The following is a 19236-nucleotide window of genomic DNA, read 5'->3' as shown; positions in this document are numbered from 1 at the left end:
ATCTTCCCTGCAAATGGGCCCGCCTCTTGCACTGAATATGTTGACCTGCTGTAGCTTAGACCAGCAGAGCGACTCGGTGGCACATCCCATTATGAGGGATCAACGCTCGGCAGAGGAGGAAAACTTAACCCCATGTTCACCAAGTCAGCACTCACTCTTTAACACTGTGACACAAGTACTGCAAATCTGTAACAATGCTTCACATTTTCCTTGTTAGTCATGTCTGATTGGCCTGATAACTGTTTACAGTTGTCAAAAAAAAAATGTAGGCTATAACAGTAACAAGTACTGTGTTTGAAAGAGTAGTAGGCCTAGAGTAGAGTCAGTGGTTAACTGTATTGTAATTTTAGGGGTGTCACGATTCTTCAAATCCACGATTGTCGATGTTAAAGTCGCGATTCAATTTAATTTAATTTAATTTAATTAAAAAATCTCAGCACAGAAGGATATGCCATTGTTACAACGTGGAGCCATTATTCCTGGATAACGGTCATTCACATTTTAAAAGTATTCTTAAAAAAACAAGGAGAGAATGTGTCAAATGTCGAGCCAGATTGATATATCAGATGGTTGATATTGACCTATCAGACACATCGATATCTGTCAGTATCGACATGTAGGCTATGACGTCTGATATGCTGATATATGACATTTGGAGCAATTTAAAACATTTTTAGCTGATTGGTTCTTTATTTACATTTTCAGCAATTGACTGATTTCTGAACATTGTTCATTGAGTTATTTAAAAAAAAAGTTGGTTGACAATGTAAACCATGCATGTACAATGGCATAGTAATGTTAAATATCCTTTAATAACGTTATTTAAGAAAGCAGCATTCTGGGTACCCTTTTGGGTCATATTGTTGCAAAATTAGTGTACAATCCAAATAGAAAAAAATATATTTTCATTTAAGCTCAGAAATTCAGTGTATCTGCTGCCTTATCAGTAATTGTAAATGTTTGCTATCTCCATTCAATATCGGTTTCAAAAATTTCCATATCGGTCAAGCTCCAATCCAGTGTGATACAACTGGCATTTTTTTTTTTTTTTTATGTACCACACTCAGGCCATAATGTATAATGTCAGAATTCACTGGTCCCACTTTTGATTTCTATAATAGTTACTCTGTAAGAAAATGACAAATATATTTTTTATGATTTTTCATTTGGGTTAACCCATAAACAGACTCCATAGTCCCTCAATAATGAAGTCTCTGTGTGGTCTCTTTACCAAATAGCCTAAAGGGACACAGATTACAGCTCGGTATCATGAGACACCAACTCTACTTAGTGCAAGAAATTCCCTTCCAACTGTATCATTTTACCAATGATTAAAGGATATGATATATTTAGACTTTAACAACCTTGTCTAAGCCTTTTGTAGGTTTTGAATGTACAATTATTGGTTTGAAGGAGGTCAAAGATGTCACACCTGGACAGGACAGAGCAGGAGATAAAGACAGATAGTGAGACATACAGTAGACAGACAGTGTTATCTATTCTAGTTAAGTAGGTTGTAAACAGCACAAGACAGAGTGGCCAATTCAAGAGCACATGATCTTTTATGTGCATGATAGAAAATGTGCATCTGCAACATACTGCATAAGATACAAGGGCTGCTTTTAGTGTTATGTTCACTCAGGAAAATGCGTTAGATCTCTCTTTCTTCTATATCGTCAAAAAATACCAAAAGGCCAGAATGAGGTTGCAAGACCAGACCTGCTATTATTGAAACTGTCGAGGATTGATGGCTTTACAGCTCAACGTAAAGGTTTGAAACTTTGGTGACAGAGACCTGATTTTCGGGTTTTAATGGTATGTTAAAATTTTGAAAAACATCACGGAAACTTGCTCGAGGCCTTGAAGACCTCTGTGATCCAAGTGTAAACAAAAGGGTGCCCTTACAACTAAAACTTGAAGCACATGATCCAAAACTACTAAGGATCCTGAGGGGTATTTTTTTTTAAACCAAGTTTTTCATGTTTTCTGATGCAACTGAAAATATTTTTTTAATGTTATGACTTTTTATGCACCCTTATTCTAAAAGTAGTTGGGATAGAGAAACTATTATATTATATATTACTATAATTTCAACTCACAAACTCACAAAGCCTTTATCATTACATCTAAATCTACAGCGATCGATGAATATTGATACTTTTATCTTACCAGCTGTTCATACTGACTTTGTTTTGATCATGATTATTTAATGCTTCCTAATTTATAAAGTAAGGGATCAACAGGACTTATTATAAGCAAACGTCAGGTGTGAAACACAAAGAGACAACACACAAATATGATGACAGGATTGTTTCCTTTACAACTATTAAAGGATTTTTGGTTTACATTGTGTAGATGAAGCACCAGATCATGTTGAAAAACAAGTTTTAAAATCAAGTTAGGCATATACTTGCTTATTTTTCATCTATAAATTACACTCTTCAACTGTATGTGAATATAGCAGGATTTTTTTATGTTCAAAAACTTCTGACTGGGCCTTTAAAAGTCATTTCCCCTTCAACAATCCATTGGAGCGTCTCATGTACTCTCCTTAAGTGTGATTGTTTGAATTTAAGCAGAGCCCACTGCCAAGAAGGAGGGCTTGTTTTCATTTAAAAAGAGGGATGTGTCTGTTTAAGAAAGAGAGAAAGAAAGAAAGGAAGGGAGGGGGCGGAAGAGAGATAGAGAAAAAGACGAGAGAGGAGCGAGAGAGAGAGAGAGAGAGAGAGGGAGAGAGAGAGAGGGAGAGGGAGAAGGTGGGGGTTGATGAGATCATTTTCTGGGCCTGGATGAATCAGCTTTTCTGTCAGGAAAGAGAGAGGCAGGGAATTCAGCACTCTATTAATCCACATGAACAACTGGCCACAGCAAACGAGAAGCACTTTAAGATGTCAGCTGTGACATGGTTTCCTCAAGGGATAACCAAGACAGCCGTTAAGTTTTAAAAAACTACCCACAGACATGAGCAGAGATCACTGTATCTCGCCAATAACAAACATTGTGAATGAGACCACTTTAAATGTACAAAGTTGTGGGCTGTTTGAGTGTTTCATAAGACACTGACCTTTTGGTCATTCTTGTTGTCTTTCCAAGAATTGCAGCCTGTAACTTTCAGGTTTTTTTTTATCTTCTCATAATACAGATATCTTACATTTTCAAGGGTGTTTACAAGCAAACCCACTTCAAGAGACGGGCTTTCATTTATATATCTCTAATTACAGCTTACAAGTGCATAAAATGTAAAAGGGAACACATCATAAATAAAAAAATAATTTTATAACGCCAAAGTATATAACATTTGTATTTAATTGCTTTTTGCTCGAGAAGGCGCTGAACTGAATGAATGTCTTGTTTTAACTCATAGCTAAAGGCAATGATGCACGGTTTCTTACTTGTGAATTTACATTTATGAATATAACAGATAACAGATGTACTGTCTCACCAGATTATTTTTGACAGAATCCTTCAGGCAGTTTATCTCATGGTAATCTAATAGGTGTCTGAAAAGGAAATATCAAAGAGCTGTTGGTTGGTGGTAACAGCCATATGATTGCCAGATGTTAAAAAATCAAATGAGCCAGGATCTGTGATTAATAACAGCAGTTAAATGAACCAACTGCCTTATAGGGGATTGCTCATTTGAAAAAACAAAACAGCAATGAGATTCAAGCCCGACTGCAATTAAAAAAGGGGAAAAACATTCCAAGTATCTTTGTTGAGTTGCAGGGTTCATACATACAGAAAGGGTAACATTCAAGCACTTTTCAAGCACACTCACACTCTTCAAGTCTTTATATTCACATCTTAATCTACAACAATCAATGTACATACACATTACTTTTGCAGCAGTTTATACAAAAGTATTAATATTGCTAAAAAACAACATATGTATGTTTTGATCATGATTACTTATTGCTTTTAATCTTCGAGAGTACAGGATCAACACAGGACTTATCTAGCTATTGGCTGTGTATGGCAGAATTAAGTCCTGGGAGGCAGAAAACTAGTTACGCCAAATTTGAAAAGACTGACTTGAAACTAAAAGTTAAAACAAAATGAAATCATACATAAGAAAAGGCTTGAATTCCTTCATGATACCGCTGTATGGTCAGGTCAGTCCTTTCAGTCTTTTGTGTGTACAAGGAGACTGTGTCATTGATGCAAAGCAACAGAAATCAGCTATCATCCAAACTGCACCACCTACTGGCAAGAAAAGTAACAGCAGCCATGTGCAATACCAGAACAGAGGAATTTAAAAATTCAACACACAAAAAAACACTTCTTTCAATTCTACAGCAAAATATACATGTTTATTAACCTGCACAGTGCTGGTGCAGAAAAAGTCACTTGACATACCAACATGTGTCATAATGTTAATAGTGAATATTGAGTAATTTTTTTTTAAAACTATGGCACTTTTAATAACGGATGTAAAGTTAACAGAAATCTTATCATTTTAAACATGCATCAAAAAGTATCAAAGTACTTATGACAACATTGCTGCAGATAAAAAATAGAAAAATAAAAACCCCAAGAGAAAGTAGCTTATTGGTTTGGTGATAAAAACACCAGATACTAAACTAGGTGTTTGACGCACTCTAAAATGTGCTTTACACTGAGATGTTTGAGCCCTCTGAAGTAATCACGGATCAAAGAAATACACCTTTAGCAAAGCTCAACCCTTATCTTTGGTGGAGCAAGTCCTGACCAAGTCATGTGAATTTGACGGACGTGACTGCTGTCATAATCTACCCAGAGCCTAACAACTCACTGCAACTTATAGAGCAGAAATTCCCCTACATTACCTACATAGTATCTATAATTTCACAAGGACTAAATGAATAAATCTGCGCTGTTGAGTAAAACCCACAACTCAAAAACATCAAATCAGTAAAATTTTATTTCCCAAATTTGTCATCGTACAATTGCCAGTTATGGGAAAGGGGAAGCAAAAATGTTAACCTATGAAAAAAAAAAAAAAGCATTTTACAACACAATGTCAAACCTAATCAGCATATAAAAAAACAAAAACAAATAAACATGCACAATACAAGATGTGGCATAAACATGGGTAAACTAAAATAAAAAAAAGTGGAAACAGGAGTTGAATGAAACTGCACAAGGTGTTTGAAAGCAGTTATATAAGCATCGGAATATGGAATCATAAATTAAAAATTCTCGTCTTAAAAATCAACTTCCACAAGAGAAACAGTCAAGTTTTCCTTCAGTAGGGTCGCTCTCTGCGCTCCTGGCGATGGTCCCTAAAAAAGGAGTAAAAGAACAGAAAAGTAGTAAGTGACAGGTAGCTGCGGTGTCTGATTTACACTTCAACATGGTCACAAGGTTAGCATTCATTTCCTTTCTCAATGACTTAGTCTGTAAAGTCTCAATCTTACCTCATATCCATTTTGCCACCTGGTGGGCCCATTCCTCGTCCACCTCTTCCACCCATTCGGTCCATGGGTGGTCCTCCACGCCCGGCCCCACGGAAACCTCCCCTATCCATTCCACCTCGTCCTCTGAATCCACCTCGGTCGCCTCCCCAACCTCCGCGGAACCCTCCAGGGCCACCTGGGCCTCCAGCTCCTGCTGGGCCACCGCGGTCCATACCTCTGCCTCCACGCATTCCCATTCCACCTCTGCCTCTGTCACCTCCAGGGGGGAAGGGAGGGCCACCGCCTAACCCTTCTGGTTTGGGGGCTTTGCACTGGTTACACTCCATCCTCCAGGCAAAGTTTTGGTTTCCACAGCCCCTGGGAACACAGACAAGTAATTTAGAAAATAATTTTTGATACAAAAAAGGCAATTGAGAGGACACTATACTTAATACATACGGGTTAGGACACTCCCAGTCTCCAGCTCTCTGCTGCATGTTGCCTCCTGTGGGTCCACCTCTGCCCATACCACGAGGACCACCACGCGGGACAAACCCGCCACGGTCTCCTCCACGACCCATCATACCTATTGAGAAAAGGACAGCATTTTTTTAAAAATCATGACCATTAACATTATTTTTTTATGTTTTTGCTGCATTAAACAATAGAGCTACAGAACAGTTTTCATATGCTACAGGGCATAACTGGTAAGCAAGTTTGTCGTTTGAAGCAAGTAATTTCTTGTGGAGCCAAAAGTTAAGCAATATATGAAAGCCAACATCGCACGCCCTTTAATAGTCAAACACGGACAACTGCTGCTGACATTTACCTCCACGGCCCATCATGCCATCTCGCATGGGCATGCCACCCCTCATTCCACCCATCATGGGCTTACGGCGTGCCATGGACACCTTGAGCCTTCTGCCTTGGAACTCCTTTCCTACATTTAAAAAAAAATGCTGTGAGTCATGCATTTATGCAATTCTTTTGCCGTCTGATGTGCAGTCAAAACGAACCATCAAAGTGTTCCACTGCAGCTTTGGCACAGATCGGCTCCTCATAAGACAAGGTGGCATCTCCCTTAGGCTTTCCTGAGTCCTTGTCTGTGTAAATGTTAATGGCAGGCTGGCCCAACCTGCGGTTCATCTGGACACAGAAAGAAATTATTCGATTTTATTTCCATATTAGTTTTTCTTATACCAACATTTAGAGTGAAGGACTATTCTTACCCTGATTGGGCCAACATGTTTGAAGAACTCAGCCATCTCCTCCAGGTTCGCCTTCTCAGTCAGTCCAGTGATGTAGATGGTGCTGTTCTCAGAGTCATCCTGCTCTTCAGGACGTCCTAAAACAAAAACAGAAATCGTAAAAATCTAATTCAAATATTTCCCAATACAAAGAACAGTAGTGAGTGCGAGAATGATAAGCAGTCTCATGGCATTCTACTCACCCATTTCACGCTCGTCGCTGTTCATAGGTCCTGTAGTCCATCAGTCAAGGGGGGAGGGGAGAAACAGATTGAGAAAAGTCAGTGTGTGAAACTGAAGTTCAGTGTACAACACCTGAGGAGTACTACAAAAGATAAGACACTTCCTTAGATGCTGAAAGCCATATTGGAAAGTTGAAAATGGCACCTTATGGTACACCACAATTCCCACAAGTGATATATTGAATTGAAAATAGAACCTCAGACCCTTTGGCAAATAATTGTGTGTCATTTCAAAAGCCTCTAAGACCAGTAAGAAATCCTCAAAAAAACCCAGGAATTCAGCTCATGAGATTTGCTAAAAGCAGTAACACACATTTCAGTGGAAATTTGTCATTAACCTGTCAAAAACTCTTTGTCATACCATAAGCAGTGGCTGAATTATACCAAGTACCCCAGAGAAAATGGTCTCAGGCATTGAAAAAAAAAAGTCCCCAATATTTTCAGATGTGTTCATGTAAATCAATTTTGCATACCACAATGTAAGACACATCAATACTCGAAGCATATTTGCTCAAAAAGTTTAAGGCTTTGAAAGGACTAACCAGTGTAATACTCGTTAACTTACCACCAGGCTTATTGAAGCCACCTCTGTCTCCAGCGCTGCTATGGGGGAATAAATGGAGATATGAAGGCGACTTCCCTTTTACAGCCACTTCCATGGCTCGAGCAAAGTGGCTTGATTGAGGGAGTAATCAAAACATTCTAACTAGCCCAACAGCAACTAAAAACTCCCCAAAATTATAAATACACAATTGAATAAAGGGGATAAGAGTATTATCTATGTGATTTTTCTTAGCTAGCTGAGTACAATGTCAGTGACAGTTTTCAGTAGATGATACATTTTTCTAATATGAATGACTAACATATTTTCACTGCCTTTGAAAATGTGACAGAACCCAAACATTTGTACACAGGTAGAAATATTTCAGATGCATTGATGGCATACATAGGTGTGCCCGGAAGCAAGACTACTCCCAAATTCCATTAGTACTAATAAATATTACAAATGAATCACTTAAGTACAAGTGTAAAAAACAAAAAAGACAATGCATCTGAAATTTCACAAGCGGTGATCACATTCACCAGGTAATAAAACAAATAAAAATACAATTATACAATTGCTTAAAAAAAAATCAACACCAAATATAACGTTTACAGTGTTTACCAGGGATATGTTAAATAAATAAAAAAAAAAACACTTTCAGGTCAATTAATATACCCATCATGCTTTAAAAAAAACACCATCCTCAGTTCTTGGAAAAAAGGCAGACCCCGAATCTTTGTTTTAGCTCCCTCCTGCTGCTTAAGCTGGCGGCTCTGTACTGAGTACAGGTACTTTTTAGAGAAAAGATGGTTTTAAATGGCTCTCACTGTTACCTGTACGGTATAAATGTGACAAAGCATGTTAAAAAGTGCTCAAAAGAATGTGATCAAACAGTTGTATTCCAAGCCACAAAAACAATTTCAGACATTTCAAAATGACAATGTGCCCACTCCCCCCAGAACACACAAACATACCTGTGCAAAGCTAAAAAATTATGCTTAATTTAAAACTGAACTATAAAAACATCTTCCATTTCTGAATTTAGGATGTTATTAGTGTTGTATTCCTACTTTAGCAATTTCTTAATGTATTCTTTGTTATCTCTACTTTTGTAACACTGCAGAGTTGCTTGATTAGATTAGTTTAATAAATTGTGTAAAATGAATAAACTTTCTAAAGACTATGTTTGAATGTGTGTGTGTGTGTGTGTGTTAGTGTGAATTGCACCAAAACCAGAAGAAGTCATGCAGAACTCTATTATTTTAAAAAGGTTTGGACTGATGTACCAAAAAGTACATAAAAGTTCTTATGAAAAGGTCACCTGAAATAATAGCTGAAGATTCACGTGTCATTTCTGACCCAAAACCGATTGTTCAAGATTTGAAGGAGAAAAAAAAAAAAGGCTCTTTCCCAAGACCAAATCCCAAAAATGATTTATATTGCGGAGTGCCTCTGTGAAACTAGATGTGCAGATTAAAAATGTTTGGTTTTGCTCTTATGTTTACAGCAGTGGTAACCAATCTAAATGAAAACAAATGTAAAGTACAACCACTGTTCAGACCCTGGCCTCTTTGTGACACTTAATTCCTCTTTAGGGGAGGTGATTGCCAGTTAATGTGATATGGGGTTGGGTAAAACCACTTCTGGCTACAGATTGTAGCAGAGAAAATATTCATGAACAGGGAACGAACTGATCCAAGTGCCCAATCTGCATCAAGACCAAATTTGATAGGCATTTCAATAAGGGTATCAGAGTAAATGTGTCAAGGACCAGCCCAATTGAATTTAAGTTTCACTATAATGAGGAAAACACATTTACATACAACCCAAAAAAGGTACAATACACCTGAATGCCAGCTGTTGTTGAGACACTCTAGAGCACTCCAAAAATATTGTTACAGTGAACAAATTTCTGTATACATGGCCTTAATATAATAATCACTCTGATTTCCCGTGTCACAAGACCTGTTTTATTCCCTCCAACTTTTTCAAAGATGCGACACCACAAAACACTGCCAGTGCATGTCTGGCAAATGTTAATCTGTTAGAAAAGTAAGCTTGATTCACATCGAATTGGATCTCAAGGTCTGTCAAGTTTACAGCTTTCACTGAAATTTCAGCTTTGATTGATACCTATACATTGACCACAAAAACCCATTAAATAACTTTTTCTAGTGCTTTAGATGGCATCCACTGATAAATTATGATTTTTTTAGAACCACAGTAGTATCTACCAGCAGAAAATTTACTCAGAAAGTAGACATTCCTTTTCTTTTGTTTCTTTGTAGTTGGTGTAATTTATTACTTAAGTCTTGCAGCACCATTAGCATATAACACTGCTGTTTAAATAGTGATTATTTTTCTTTTGTGGCCATTGCCTAATTACGCCAGTCAAATGGGGACAATTACTTATAGCTATTGAAAGCTTTACAAAACCCAACCATACACTAGTAATGCAAGCAAATGTATCCATAAAGTTAAAAAAGGGGGGGGGGGGGACCTTATCAAGAGGAAATATATTGACCCAAATATAACACTTAAAATGTGTATTTGAAATGCAACAGAATGTACTGCATGAAGCCTGTGTCTTTGTAAATTCCTTCAAAAATAAAAAGGTTATGTTGTATGGTCTGGCAGGATACAATATATTTTAGTGTAAGACTCCAGCATCACAACAATTGTGGGAAAGAATTTGCAGGAATTAGGCAGCTGCTAATTGTATTCTTCTTGGAGCGTTTGTAAGCGTGTCACTCTACAGGGAATGATGCATCATAGTGGAAAAACTGGTTTAAAAGCATGCTGCTGATAATTAAACAATATTTAAACCCTTCTCGAAGAAACCCATTAAAATGTTGATAATGTGTAGGTAAGATACTCTTGCAATGTGATTCTAGCATCTTCCCTGACCAAACTTCTCAGTTATCTTAAAACTTTTTAAAATTGGCTCATCATCAAATGATGTTCTAGGATATATGCTGTTCAACCTAAATGTTTATGCACAGGTCTATGGTTAAATAAAGGACATACCTTTTCTTACCTTTGGCAAAATTAGAGGCAGGGCTGAGAGAAACTGGATGAGAACTATTGCTGCCATCAGTGGCATGTACTATGAATTTACATAGCCATAGACATTACAGGGGAAACCCATAATTCATCAGCACTGATTGCTAATAAACCATGACCTTCTCATACCATGGCAATAAAGTTGCATAAATAGTTTGTATATTACTTTGGATTATTCCACCTATTTCTGACTGGCCTCATCTCAGCACTGCCCCAAATGGCCACGGGACCTGTGGAGTCAAAATATATACAATGTTAAGAGTTAAGGAAAGACACTTACCCCATGCCTCGGCCCATGCCTCCACGCCCTCGATGCATCATTCCGCCTCGATCAAAGCCATCCCTGCCAGGGCCTCTGCTGTCCCCTGAACCTTGGTGGTACCTTGAGGACTCAGAGCCAGAGTAACCAGAACCCCCACTCTGGCCATCCTGTCTGTAATTATCTACAATACACAGCATAAATGCGTCAAAGTACAGTTACAGTGACCTTAAACTCAGCTCTATCAATGACGATTAGAAGACAGCAATTGGACAAGTGTGAGTGGAGCTTACTGTAATGGTTGGACTGGTTGTAACTGGGAGGTCCACCTTGCTGGTTGTACTGGTTGGCTGGAGGTTGCCCATAGGAACCAGAAGCCTGAGGAGGGTAAGCAGGAGGAGCCTGCTGCTGCTGTGGGGTCTGCTGCTGGTAACCTGACTGTTGCTGGCTATAGCTTGCCTGCTGGGCCTGGTAACCTGACTGTTGCTGGCCATATGCTGCTGGCTGGGAGTAGCTGCTTTGGTTGTAACTGGCTGGCTGGCTGCTGGCATTGTAACTGATGAGACAAAAAAAGACAGCATTGAATGAAGTTATGAGTAAGTTCTTGTGGAATTCATTTATTTGGTTTCTTGGTCAGGTGTGCGTACCTCTGTGGTGCAGTGGGAGCAGCTTGCTGGCCATAACCAGGGTAGGCGGACTGGGCGGCATATCCTGGCTGAGAGCCGTAAGTCTGGGAGGCAGCTGGAGCAGCAGCAGCAGGAGTACTGTCATAGCCAGTGGCTCCATAACCCTGGGTTGACTGGGAATAGCTTTGGGTGGTAGACTGAGCTGCAGGATAGCCTGCTGTGGAAAAACACAAATAGCACACAAAAGAAAACCTGTTTTATATTGTGTGACAATCAAAGCAAAAAAATTAAGATTGTGCATCGTATTCAATTGTATTTTAAGGGTAGTAGTTTTTAAAAATAGAAATCCAGAGGAAATTGTCCATATGCATTTACCATTGAACAGGTCAAATTTACAGATGCAGGCATTAATACCTACAAACAGTGTACTTTTAACTGACATGTTGCAAGTTCACAAGCTATATATCGGCATCACAATTCAAAAAGGCATATGAATGTCAATTTAAAACAATTTGCTGCCAGGCCTTTATGATGTGTTTGATAAAGTCAATTAAAAAAAAATTAATGCAGACAACAAATCTGGGTGTGGATGCCTTCTATACTACGAATTACACCATTCTTGCATTTGATGTTCAAATGTGTGTGGAAGCCAGAAATTATGTTTAAAACAAATACCATTATATCCCCAGTTTGCTTGTAGCTCAATATCGTTCAGACCACATTAAAAAGGAGTCGCAATATTTTAATAACTAACCTGATGCTGGCTGTGCATATGTGGACCCATACTGCTGTTGCTGCTGAGTGTAGCCTGTAGCGGCAGGTGTTGTCTGGGTGTAACTTCCATCAGCAGCAGCAGGCTGGGCATATGATCCATAATTCTGTTGACCATAGCTCTGCTGTAAGAGGAAATAAGTGCATGCTTTAGCTACACATTAGAATTGAACAACAACTGAACATTCAGAATGAGGCCTGATTTATTATTTTATGCTTAAAAAACAAACAAGAATAAATCATTTTACCAATATTACTTCCTGTTCTTAGTTAACCCAGCTTAGAAGTTGCAAGCAGTATGTGTGCTATGGTTGATATGTGTATATTTAAAATCAACATATTCAGGCCTTTAAATTATCCACTAAGTGAAAATGACAATTACAATAAACCACTAACCTAGGAAAAAGCAATCAACGACTAGGTTACCACTGCATGTTAAAACTCACCTGTGCAGACTGCCCGTAGTTTTGTGAGGGCTGGGCAGCATAAGATGCATACCTGTGAGACCACAAAGAGTTTCAGCATGAAATATAACATTAAGCTCTCCCTTAAAACTGGACACATTTTTTTTCATAATATGACTTCTGTTCCAAAGGAATTAGATAACATTTTCCCATGTCCTACCAAAAACTATACCTCTAGGGCAGGGATGGGCAACTTAAATGCTGGAGGGGGCCACAATTTTTCATCGACACTACCACAGGGCCACATATAGGACCATGCACTTAACCAGATATGATATAACTGCAATTTTAAATATGTTTACAGTTCAGTAACTTAACATATTTCATGTTAAAATGCATGTATAACAGTATAAATAGGAATACAAAAGGTTTGAAGCAAATTAAAAATAACCACTTACTGTGATGTCTTTTTCCAGTGCAAGAACAGCATACCAACATTAATTGGAAGAAGTAATTTTGTACAATTTTACACTGCACTTTTAATATTTCATGCTCAAATGCATGTAGTTGTACCGAGGGCCAATTCAAGTGAGGGTGCGGACCTTATGCGGCCCCTGCGCCTCCAGTTGCCCATCCCTGCTCTAGGGTCTGCTCTCACCCCAGTGGGTACGATGAGGGTTCACCAATAACAATAACTTTACTTCCATATGAATCACATATATTCAACAATTTGATTCCAATAAGTTTTCTAGATAAACACGTTGATAGTTAATGTTAGTATTGTCTTCCCGAGCAACATCCCCGATAAACTGGGGAGTGGCTATAAAGCCATCAGAAAATCACAAAAATATAAATAACCATTAAAATCAGTGTAGTAGGTGAATTGACTTACCCCTGCTGAGCAGTGGTCTGGCTGTAGGAGCTGTAATCTGCTAAAGAAAAGATACATGTTGGTTAGCAACGGCTGAGCATTCCAACAATACATTCTTTGCGCGCGAGCATGGAATGCTAACGCTTAGTGGCCCTTCGTTAGGGTCGCCATGCAACCAACGTTACACAAATGTAGGCTAAGCCATTTATTTAACAAAACGATGCGTCAAAGCTAAACCAAAACGGGAATTATTAACACGTTCATTAGAAGAATCGTTTTTGATACATCGTGTAATCTAGCGTCCATTATAAACCTTAGTATGTAGAAACAAAAATCCACCCGGTAAAAAATACCGCAACGATTCGACGCCTAAATATGACTAGGCCGTGTGCTCAGCGTTAGCTTATGCTGAACGATATAATATAAACCAAAATTACATGTTATGGCGGCACAGTCCCTTTTAAAATGAACGCAGCCACTTATTTGCTTAGGTTAAATAACACAAATTCATCAAATTCTGTGTAAAAGAGCAAAAATCTCTACTCACCCGGAGCCGACGCCATTTTAGTGTGCCTGTGTAAGACGACTGGACGAGGCTGGCGGCTGGAGAGACGTTCTTCACTACGCAGCAAACACGAAATCTCGCGTGATATGCAAACCCTTACGTGAACAGTGAGACTATAATGGACCTATGAGTGAGACACTTCACAGGTATGATTACATTTAGTTTGGCTTGGGCTCTTCACAATCACAACTTCTCTCCACAGAGATGTTACATATGGAATAACTGCAACATTTTCTATAAGAACAAGACTTTATTTTATGATAGATGGTTTAATAATGGTATTATTTTTGTCTGTCAGCTCTTTAATAAAGAAGGACTTTTATACAGTTATGCAGAATGTCTCGCAAAGTATAAAATCCCTGTAAACCCAAAATAATTCTCTATTGTATTTGATAGTATTCCTTCTGGCCTTAACATGTTATTCCGATTGAACGATGTCTCTTTACCTTTGATTATGTCACCCACAGACCCAACTCAGCTTCCTTTGGGCAAAGTTTGTTTTTCCATTTATAGAGGCTCAAACTCTAGAAATTAGATCCTTGTTTCAAGGCGAACTCGTCTCTACTCCCCCTGCATAGATTGGAAAAAAGTCTGCTCCCAACGACCCGGCTGCCGGGTCTCAGGTAATCTGCACCGTCCCATCAGTACCATGATATTATACAGTTTCCAATTATTATTCAGAATCATACAAACATTTCTTCTTTTTAATTGACTACTGCATGAAACAAAACATTAATTAAAATGTAAGTCATGTTGCTCTACTGCAGCTATAATAGTCCTTCAGTAATAAAACGGCTTTATCGCTCTCTGAGAGGAAGGTGAGACAGAAGTTACTTTATTACACTTACTCTCCTAGCACCACACGATAATTCTACTCTTCAAAGAATTGTCACTAGCACTTATTGATGCACTAAAGCTCTTATTGCACTATACCTTGATTGTTTGTTTTTATTCTTCCTGTAAGTCGCTTTGGATAAAAGCGTCTGCTAAATGACTAAATGTAAATGTAAATGTACTTTATTACAGTAACCTGAACGGGGTTTCAGTGAGCCCATATGAATTAACTGCTGCCATCTGTTGGTCAGATTGTACAATTACCAAAAGTATTTTTCCTAAAGCGTAAACTGTCATATCATACTGTAAACTAAAGTAAAAGTTTCTATTTAAAAAACATTTTAATTTATATATTTTTTCAATCCAATAAAATATTATTATTATTTATTAATAATAAAAAAACAATAATAACAATATTATTATTAATATTATTATTATATTATTATTATTACTAGTAGTAGTAGTAGTAGTAGTAGTAGTAGTAGAAGCAGCAGTAGTAGTATCAATGTTTTTTTGCATAATAATAATAATAATAATAATAATAATAATAATAATAATTACAATAAAAACAAACACAGCGATTATAATAAGTACTCTTAAAAAATATTATTTATCTTATTTTTATTTATTTTTATTATTATTTGCTCCACAGTCATATACATGCACATGTGCCTTACATAACTGCCCTGAGTGGCAACTGGTTTTCATATTTAAAATAACAACATTGTTAGATTTTTTTTCTTCTGTTTTTTCTTGTTTCTTCTGTTTTTTGTTTCTTATCCTATCTCGTCTATATTCCCACTTCCGTCTACTCTTAAGGCATATGGTATGTCACTATGGCTGGTTTGCGAACTGTGCTCGCAACAATAAAAAAGAAATGCATGAAAAAAAAAAGATACTGTCTTTGTTGAGGCCTGGGGAATACAGATCCCCACAGCTTATCTCGGTCCTCCCAATAGAACTTGTTTGAAGTTTAAAATAATAGCACAGAAATGCATTGACTCTAGTGAATGGAAAATCTCTTTTCAAACTCTCACAAGATGCTTTATTATTTTTTTACCATTATAATTGCATTTTCCAGAGTCATTTTTTAATTCTACATAAAGTAAGTAATATGGCTCTCATGGTAAGCCCCCTCAGCAAATCATACACTTGACAGGAGTGTAGCAGGTACAGTAACGCTCACAGGTTACAGGCTATAGAAGTTTCATTCATAAATGTGCCAATTCTGACCTGAAGGCTTCTGATCCTGGTTTCATATCAGGACAGTTGTATTAACCATCAAGACTTCCCTTGTCTGCAAAGTTAAGTCAGTTTCCTGTTTTAGCTTTGGGCTGGACAGGCTTTCTGCGCTGCTGCAGTGGTGGACAGGCTGGAGGGAACGGGTTGCGGCTCTGGCGCGTCCTGCTGCCTGGCATGGGGTGCAGTGGATCCCTCAGCAGGAGTCGAGAGCTATCACCCTTTGAGGAGCTTAGTGTCTCTGATTTGGCGCGTGGACCAATGATGACGGGTGCACAGGTCTTCGGGATGATGGTGGTCATGGTCCGGGTCAGGACTCTTCCTCTTCTGGCCGCCAGAGAAGGAGCCACTGAAGGCTTGTGTTTCTTGTCTGCATCTTTGCTTTCTAGTTGCTCTTTGAGAAGTTGTAGATTTTGTGTTTGTGAGCTCTGCATCTTGCACTCCAAGTCTTTCAGAGCCTGGTTAGTGTAGGCCTGCATTTCATTACGTATCTGAGAAATCTGCACTTCAAACTCATCCTTTAGAGCCTTTTTACTCACCTCAAGCTTTTTCTCAAAAATTGCACTCAGCTCCTCTTCCTTTCGATCCACCTCATCTTTGCTCTCCTCTGTCAACATCTCTGCTTGTTTCTCCTCCTCACTGCTGCAATCAGGTTTACCGTTCAACTGTGCATTCTCAGTTTCTCTGTCTATGACTTTTTGCACAAGCTCCATGATGCTGTTCTTTGAGGCCTTCGCACCGACTTGTGACCTGATCTGGTTACGTACCTGTTGAAAAACAAACTGCACTTTTGCGTGTGTCTCTTTTTCTGCAGCAGCGCTCTCCTCCAAGGCTTCATCACCCGGATCGTCTGAGGAGATCTGCCTTTCTGCTGCTGCAGCATCGTCCTGCTGTTGCTCCTCTTCTTCACCATTCACCAGTATTTGTGGGCTCGTTTCAGATGATAATTCGCTCATTTTTACTCCTTGTCTTAACGGCCGTTTTGCTCTCTTGAACTGAGCTACTACAATTATGTGAGGAGTGCTGGCGTGGGAAGGATCATATTCACTGAGGTGCTTTCTCCTTAGAGAGACTGAACACCAGGGGAATTAGGTATACAGTCTAGTGTAATGCAGTGTGATGAGATAAGGTTTAAAACACAGTGGTGACACAACAGCAGTGCAAGTTAAACTAGATCAAATGACAAATCTGCTCTGGGTAAAGCAGTGCTTACGTGTAAGTGCAACTTTCTCCAATGACACCAACATCATCTAATATAAACAACACCTCCACACCAAACAGCACCAAACAATATATGACCTGCAAACGCCTGTGTGATAAGTGTCATTCTGTACAAAAAAATATAGTTAAAATGCTTAGCCTTGTTGTCAGCCTGATGTTGCAAAGCTGCAATGTAGCACGATAAAAAAACTGTCTTTAAAATATGCTTGACAGATGATCACTATTGGTTCAAATGTTTTGCATATAATAACTGAGTTGAATCTTTTTTATCATATATATCTTTATTGGGTTATCAAGATACAATACATATTCAATCAGTAAGGACACATTTCATCCATTTTCCCCCTTTTAGAACTCCCCCACCCCAGAAGGAGAGTCACATTCTCAAAATATACACAAAATACAATGAGTAATACTAATAATGAGCAAACACAACTCTCAGGAGGGGTGAACAGTAGCCAAAGCAACAACAAAAATAAAAATAAAAAGGGACATTTAGAGGAGGGATCCAGAACACTTGGAAAAACAAAAACTGACTATGACAATTTGTATATGTTGTGCTTGGAGTTCGCCCACAATATTACCAGTTTATTGTAATTAGAACCATCTATCTTAATCATCTTAGGAGGGAATGGAATCGATTCAGGAAAGAATTTGATTCCAAGCTTTATAAAATTTGTTTGTAGCACCCCCTAATACTGTACTTGATTTTTTCTAATTGTAGAAATGACATTAGATCCTTTATCCAAGAATAAGGGGAGGGAGGATTCTTATCCTTCCAATGAAGTAAAATACGTCTGCGGGCTACCAGTGATGCATAAGCGTTAAAGTTGTTTTCCTTGTTGGTGAACTTTGTCAATTCTTCAGGCACACCAAAGATGGAGGTTAAAGGACTCTGAGGCACCAGTTTGTTTAGAGCTTTTGAAAAAGTATTGTAGAAAGCGAACCAGAATGAGCTTAATCTTGGACAGGAAAAGAACGTTCTAATATGAGTGATTTAAGATGATGATCAATGAGTTGATTTAATTGACAGATCTGTAAAAATGAGTTTTTCCACAAAGAATCATACAAAAGCAGTACTTTAAATCTTGTGTTTACCAGAGAACCATAGGTTTCTTATAAATAATTCATTCAGAATGAAAAAAAATAACTTAATAAAGTACCAATTAGTAAAAAAAAATTGTACTTTGTTGATTTATCAACTAAGAATGAAGAACGATGAAATAGTCCCTGGGTTTTTTGGGGGGTAAGAAAATTCAACAGAGAACCAGTGTGATGCATTTTGATCAGCATGACAGAAGCAACTGTTAATGTGGGAAACAGCAGACAATTGTGTCAAATCATATGCATAAATGTGCCAAAGCATTTGCAAATTGTTCAAAAGAAGGAGAGAAATTGCTTTCATGATATGCACAACAAGTGCTGACATGATGCAGAGGTTGAACTAGCAGTTCTGAGAATATTAAATTCTGACGTGAGAAATGTACCAAAGCCACTGAGGACAACTGTAATCCAGCATGTTGTGTTCCTCCGTCTACATGTGTGTAGGTGCATCCCATGACAACAGTGAAGCTCCTGGTAACGGCATGAAAAACAAAGATCTTCAGGGACAGTGGCAGTGGGAGCACTGAGGGGCGGGCATGCCATTCTCATTAGTGAGCTGTTACTGGAATGTGGAGCTGTAACACACAACAAATATTAATAAGTCTACTGCCCTACAAAGCCTAACTGCAGTAACTACGCAAAGGGTTAAACTGAGAAAAACTGCTTTAAAGTTTATTAACGTTTTTTTAATTGGCAAGCCAAACAGGTTATAGGTGGGTAAGTGATATGACACTTATTTCTACATGTATTGATGAAGTCATTTTTATGCTAAAAAATCATGATGATTTATTTGACATTTGACCCCAAAAATGTAGTTAGTGCAATCTGGTTTTGCTGTAAAAGGTTCTAATAGTAATGCAGAAACAGAGTG

General features: G+C 38.2%; 1 protein-coding gene across 6 annotated transcripts; it reads right to left on the bottom strand.

Annotated features, from left to right (window-relative positions):
• Window positions 1–4882: 4882 nt before the first annotated feature.
• LOC131974187 (RNA-binding protein EWS-like) lies at window positions 4883–14016 on the bottom strand. 6 transcript variants are annotated; one of them, XM_059336394.1, is made up of 15 exons: window positions 13950–14016; window positions 13424–13463; window positions 12574–12625; window positions 12111–12252; window positions 11378–11573; window positions 11024–11286; window positions 10752–10914; window positions 7430–7467; window positions 6826–6855; window positions 6605–6720; window positions 6392–6521; window positions 6205–6315; window positions 5835–5961; window positions 5397–5753; window positions 4883–5261 (listed from the first exon to the last, which is right to left on the bottom strand). In XM_059336394.1, exons 1-15 carry the CDS (start codon window positions 13963–13965, stop codon window positions 5225–5227), a joined length of 1818 nt encoding a protein of 605 aa, XP_059192377.1. In that variant the 5' UTR covers window positions 13966–14016; the 3' UTR covers window positions 4883–5224. The 6 variants fall into 6 exon arrangements, with proteins under 6 accessions (XP_059192377.1, XP_059192378.1, XP_059192379.1 ...); XM_059336395.1 differs by having other exon boundaries at window positions 7430–7464; XM_059336396.1 differs by having other exon boundaries at window positions 13424–13460; window positions 13950–14012.
• Window positions 14017–19236: the final 5220 nt, after the last annotated feature.

This window comes from Centropristis striata, chromosome 7, assembly GCF_030273125.1.
Source record: "Centropristis striata isolate RG_2023a ecotype Rhode Island chromosome 7, C.striata_1.0, whole genome shotgun sequence".
Taxonomy (NCBI): Eukaryota; Metazoa; Chordata; class Actinopteri; order Perciformes; family Serranidae; genus Centropristis; species Centropristis striata.
Note: the sequence above shows the minus strand (reverse complement) of the source record. Positions and strands in the feature narration are given on the sequence as shown.